The 6,035-nt window shown below is 39.7% G+C and overlaps 1 protein-coding gene across 1 annotated transcript; it reads left to right on the top strand.

Moving 5' to 3' along the window:
- The first annotated feature begins 25 nt into the window (after window positions 1-25).
- LOC130689562 (uncharacterized) lies at window positions 26-2,683 on the top strand. The gene is made up of 3 exons (XM_057512505.2): window positions 26-208; window positions 743-1,274; window positions 1,353-2,683. The coding sequence occupies exons 2-3, from the start codon at window positions 762-764 to the stop codon at window positions 2,517-2,519; spliced, it is 1,680 nt and encodes a 559-aa protein (XP_057368488.1). The 5' UTR covers window positions 26-208; window positions 743-761; the 3' UTR covers window positions 2,520-2,683.
- Window positions 2,684-6,035: the final 3,352 nt, after the last annotated feature.

A 6,035-nucleotide genomic window follows, 5' to 3' on the forward strand; every position in this document is an offset into this window, starting at 1 on the left:
TGCCCCGTGGTTGTTCTTCCCTTCGTTCGTTCACCAATGACTAAAATCGCGATACTCCCATCCGTCCCACTCTACAAAAAAGAAAGGATAATGAACGCAAGGTATAAAAAGGGCTGTCACGAAGAGTTTCAAAAGTCACATGGAGGCATATTCAATCGCGGTTTTGGAAGTCTGCATTTTTTGAGAAACCATCGCACGCCTAAATCAGGTATAGAATTAAGTAAGTTAAACTAAAATTGGTATTGCAACAGTAGGTCTATATCGGTCTAGATGGTAAGCCAAAAACAAGTACACAAATGTTGTTCTTCCTCCAAGCTTGTACATACTCATATTTTGAGAAACCATCGCACGCCTAAATCAGGTATAGAATTAAGTAAGTTAAACTAAAATTGGTATTGCAACAGTAGGTCTATATCGGTCTAGATGGTAAGCCAAAAACAAGTACACAAATGTTGTTCTTCCTCCAAGCTTGTACATACTCATAACCACAAAGCATGTTCCATTTCGATACTCTCTATTATCTGGACACATTTACCATGTCCCCAATTCACGTGATTCTGTGTTGTTCTTGATGATTCTTTTTGGCTTGATTTGGGCTCTGCAGCACCCAAAGATGGAAATTTGCCACGAAAAAAAAGAAGTTTGTGTTACCATTCGTTCTATCGTTTCCATCATCATCCTTTGTTCACATGCTCTACTTAAAAAAAGGGATAAACAATATTTTTTTTCTGTATATGTTAAGGTAAAATCCAGACTTAGAAATGGATCGTGCTGCATCACAGGGGGACGAGAACAGACTAGCATTGAAAATAAAAAAACAATGTAGCGATATGAAAAATGTCAATGGCATGACTGTGTACAAGTTGCCGTTGAAAACAATGTCAAAGTTCTCGGGAGCTTCCCCCATCGTCCAGCGGTTCTCCTTCGGTGAGCCCAATCGTTCAGGAAACATGACATGTAAAACCATTCTTCTGATGGGTGCCACGGGTTCTGGAAAGTCCACCATGATCAACGCCATGATCAATTACGTACTGGGTGTTCAATGGAAAGATCCTTTTCGTTTTATACTCGTCGATGAAAAAGAAACATCTCAAGCTTTCAGTCAGACAAGAGAAGTTACGGCGTACGACATCCATTATACAAATGGTTTCCGAATTCCTCATTCGCTGACGATTGTCGACACTCCTGGATTCGGCGATACGGGAGGTATCGGACGCGATCAAGAAATCACTGCAGCCGTCAAACAATTTTTTGAAGACAAAGATGGCATTCAAGTACTGCAATTTCATTGTTATTTCTAAGACTTACATTCGTTGCTAAGCGTCTTCTTTATTTCTCAATGATTGCCACAGGAACTGGACGCAGTTGGCTTTACTGTGCAGTCTTCTCAAGTTCGACTCACGGACACTCAACAATACATTTTTAGCTCAGTGTTGTCCATTTTTGGCAAAGATATCAAAGAAAACGTCCGTTTCCTGGTCACTTTCTCTGATGGAGGGCAACCTCCTGTCTTAGCGGCCATTAAGGAGGCTAAACTACCTTGTCTACTGAACTCCAACGGGGAGCCGTGTCACCAGAGTTTTAATAACCGTGCAATATACGTCTCGAATCAGACGCCAGGTGATCGTTACGCTCCAATCGACTGGGAATGCGCAATGGAAAATTTTCAATCATTTTTTGCTGACCTGTCCAAAATGCCGATCAAATCGCTGCAACTCACCAAGGAGGTTATGATCAGCCGGGAAATTCTGCATAACACTATTGCCAGTTTAGAGACGACCATTCAAGCGCACCTGATGAAGATGGAAGAACTGCGGAAGATTGAGGAAACCATCGCCCTGCACAAAAATCATATTGACGCCAATAAGAACTTTGAGATGACGGTGACTGTACCTAAGAAGAAAAAAGTTGACGTCGACGACCACCTAACGGCCATGAACTGTAGGATATGTGAAGTAACTTGCCAATTTCCTTACAATCCGAAAACGTGGGCGAATGTTGTGAATTCGTTGGTTAGGAATGATATTAAATCTGCTATTACGAGCGCAGTAGGGGCTGTGCTAGATTTTTTTTCATCGGAAACATCGTGCAAGTTCTGCCCTGGAAGGTGCCACCACGAATCTCATTCAGAGGAAAGTGCTACCTGGAAATATGTCCAAGTAGAAGAAACTCGCACTCTCTATGAAATTCGTAAAAAATACGACGACGCAAAGGAAAAGACGCTAAATGCTGAAGAACTGAAGGACGCCTTAGAAGGCGAGGTAGAGCAGCTGAAATCGGACGTCATTAAGGCAATGAATAAGATCATTCAGTGTTCAAATGAATTAAACAAGAAAGCACTGAAAACTGATCCGTTGACCACTCCCGAATATATTAAGCTTTTGATTGAAAATGAACAAAGGGAAAAGAAACCCGGATACTTGGAGAGAATCAAGAGTTTGAAGGACCTATTGGCGAAGGCTAAACTTATGAAGGATGTGCTTGGCGGTAACTTGGCCAAGCAGTTCAAGAAGATCTAGACGCATCGAAAGAAATGCTGAAACAAACAAAATTTCTTTTTATTGTTTAACATTTTCTACGGGTTTTCGGGTGAGCAAAAGGGAATTTTTCTTTAGTGTACTTCATAATCTTCAAAAGTTTCATTTCAGTCTTTTTTATAAGTTAGTTGATATTGATATATTGATAAACGGGAAAAAAAATATAACTGGATAAATTCATCAGCAAGTTTTGAGTTGCCGTATTTATGAGTCATGCTGAATAGGAATTAAATTTGATCAAACATCAACTCATCTGAAGAAGAGATCTTTTAGAAAAAGGATATGCATATTGCTTAGTTTTTGTAATCCTTTCCCAAGGTCAAAACATATGGTTGAAAACAAAAACAAGTTTTAAAATTAGCATATTTAAATATTTCTGTAGAGCACTGAGATTTTGCGTTAAAAAAACAAACAAAAAAAAAACAAAAAAAAAAAAGAAATGTCGCATGCATAAGTGGGCGTAATTCCTTATGCCTTTTGCACCTACATTGCCTAGGGAATTGCTTCATTTCTGTAATCCTCTTCCAAGGTCATAACAAATGATTCCAAACAAAAAGGATTAAAAATTAGCATTTTTTTGTTCAGAGACGTAGGAAACCAGATGTTTCGCGAATGTTATATTTAATGAACAATCCCTGGGGAAAGTGTTTTCAATCTTGTTTTTGTTTTCTTGCTAGTATTCTATTAATTCGCTTAAGGTTTTCCAGAAACGACTTTCGAATTTGGTCTAAATAAAAACTATTGAGACTGTTAGATCTTGCTCAAGATGATCTTTGCTGAAAGTTCGAGGTGAACGGGGACATAGATTGGACTGTAGTAAAGTTCAGTGGCTTTCTCAAATGTCTCATGAAAGCGTGCCAACACGATCCGGAAGCGGATTCTACATCTTCGTAGCATTGTACACGAACATTACCTCTTTTCTACCTTAGCTGTTTCTTGTTGATCCAACAATAAACAATGGACTTATCGTATCGTCGTTTATTTATCCATAGTATCTCCTTCTGTTTTATGATGAGTAAAACGCTTCACCCACTGATTTTTATGACACCAGCCACAATTACCAGTGGCATTGGCTGGACAATCAAAGCCATGCCATCTTACGCTGGAAATATCGCTAATCGATGTCGCTGATATATGCGATCATATCATTGAGAATTTGACCCTCAGATGGAGCATTGATCGACACGATGTGTACGTGGGTATCCTCTTCATTTTCTCATTGTTATTCGTGTTGACAAGTACACGAAGTGAACCTAAGCCCGTCTACGTGATTCATCCGTGTTTCCTTTGGTTTCCTCTGATGGTATAGTGTTACGACGATGATATTGCTACCAACGTGACTGGCTGTATTATACCTGGATTTCCGCATATCTGTTGCTGGGATAGGAAACCGCAGTAGGTAAGTTAACACAAAACTAGTAACGTTAAGCAAATTGAGTTAAGGAGAAATGTTAGTTGCCTTTTGAGTGTTCTCTAGTTTAGGATGTCGCAGAATATTTTTTAAAAATAGTTTTTCAACAAGAATATTTAATTGCCCATCGAGCCAAGGTTGTATGCAAAAAAAGTGAAAGGCACACGATACGAACTAGGGAAAAAAGGTTACAGAGAACGCCGATTGCGGGGTGTAAATAGCGACAACAAAAAACGGATGCTAGTAATAAACAATAATGGTCGTTGCCTAGAGTAACCGACCTAGTAAGCCGTTATAAACGGTATTTTTTTTAGGGTGGGTGGCAGTTTTCCATTTTTGACAAACTAGATTGCTGGGTCAAAGTGCAATAATGAAATTCAAGGAGGGCCATCAGCCTTTGCCTAGAATGAGAATATTCAGTTTCGATTTTGACATAGTCGTCTTTTCAAATCCTGGAAATTTAGCGCCATCTCGTAGCATCGAGGACATCATGGCAGAAAGATTAATAGAGGGAATTAAACAGCAGGAGACATTCGTTTGTCTGTTAGATGTACACGTGATTTCTTCCATTGACCGTCTAGGATTTCCTGGTTGAAGATTCGCTAAAGAACCGGAAGTTTCCATGCTGAGAAGCGACGACCAGCAACATCTTTTCGTATACCTTGAAATTCGCAGATGGTTGCGGATCCAAAGACATTTTGTTCGTTTAAAAAGATTCAGGCGTTTTGCCATTGTACCTCCATCATTTTCGTCATTCGAAAAGCGAAAGTTCTTTTTTTTTTTTGGCTTGCAAGTGCAAAATTGTTTCTTTTGAAATCATAAAATTATAACTTTCATCAACTTCGACACGCAAGGCCATCCTCCCTTTCCCTATTTATGTGACGATTAGGTTGGTCAATGGGAAAATGGCCAGCAATTCAACATCTATAGTTGAGGCTGTAGTCTTGAGGCGGTAATTTGACTAACCATGCGAGCCATGCTGACTGATAAGATACGTTCAATTTAGCGGCACACGTGCATCGTTTTACAACCACCGCTTCGGCTAGCACACAAGGTTAACTAAATAAAAAAGCAAGCATGACGGAAGCCTTTCCCGCAAAATTTATTTGTTTTCCGTTTTAATGCTAACTACAAATTCAGTTTAACTCTTTGAAAGCCTTCGACTGACATCATGTCGTTTGACGCATTCAACGACAAAAAGTACTTTGGCGTTTTCGTTTTTCATCGCTCGTCTTCCCTGTTACCATCTCCTAGTACGAAATCCTCTTAGGTTTCCCTTTGTTCAACGCTTGCGTGTAGGTTAATATGTCTTGTTGTGTGATGCGCTCCTCGCTCACTGTCAGAGTACGTCATCGTTTCGGTTACGGAAAACGATTCGACTTTCCTGTATGGTTTTGAAGGTCAATTCCCAGAGATGCTACCCAGGTGTATGTTTTTTCCCCCCTCTTAGCAAGTCACTTGGATACTAACTCATCATCGTCAAACGTTATTTCTATTCACTTGTTTCGTAAGGAAACAAGCGGAGAACCAACCGTCACAACAACAGCCAAAAAATTGAGCATACGTGCGTTTCCTTTAATCCGGACTCTTCTTGTTGTTTAAAAGTCTAGTCAGGTAACGCTAAATTTAAGGACGAGAATCACCAATTGAATGAGCATCAAATTATTGAGGTCAGGTTGCCAAACCCTAAAAAGGGAGCCAAACGTTCAACTCAGTAATGTCACTAATGAAAAATAGTTTTGTACTTTTGTTTAAGGTGAACTTCACAGGTGAATGTGTGCCTCTATCTACCTGTATGATGAGTCGATATCAACGAACCCATAGGGCCTTTGGATAACTAATCAACAACTTAAAGCAGCATATGGGACTTGTTTTTGAAATGTCTGGTATTCCAAGGTCCCCTTTACAGGTTGAACGGAGAAACTTTCTTTTGGTCTTCCCGACGAGTCGAAGTTGTTAACTAAGGAAATGAAGGTTAGGCATCTTAGCTGAAAGAGAGAGAGAGAAAAAAAGGAAAAGCTTTCGCTAACCATACACAGTATAGACAGTTATCACCATAGTGACGAGAACAGCTGTAGCTGTTATTC

This window comes from Daphnia carinata, chromosome 6 (genome assembly GCF_022539665.2).
Source record: "Daphnia carinata strain CSIRO-1 chromosome 6, CSIRO_AGI_Dcar_HiC_V3, whole genome shotgun sequence".
Classification (NCBI taxonomy): Eukaryota; Metazoa; Arthropoda; class Branchiopoda; order Diplostraca; family Daphniidae; genus Daphnia; species Daphnia carinata.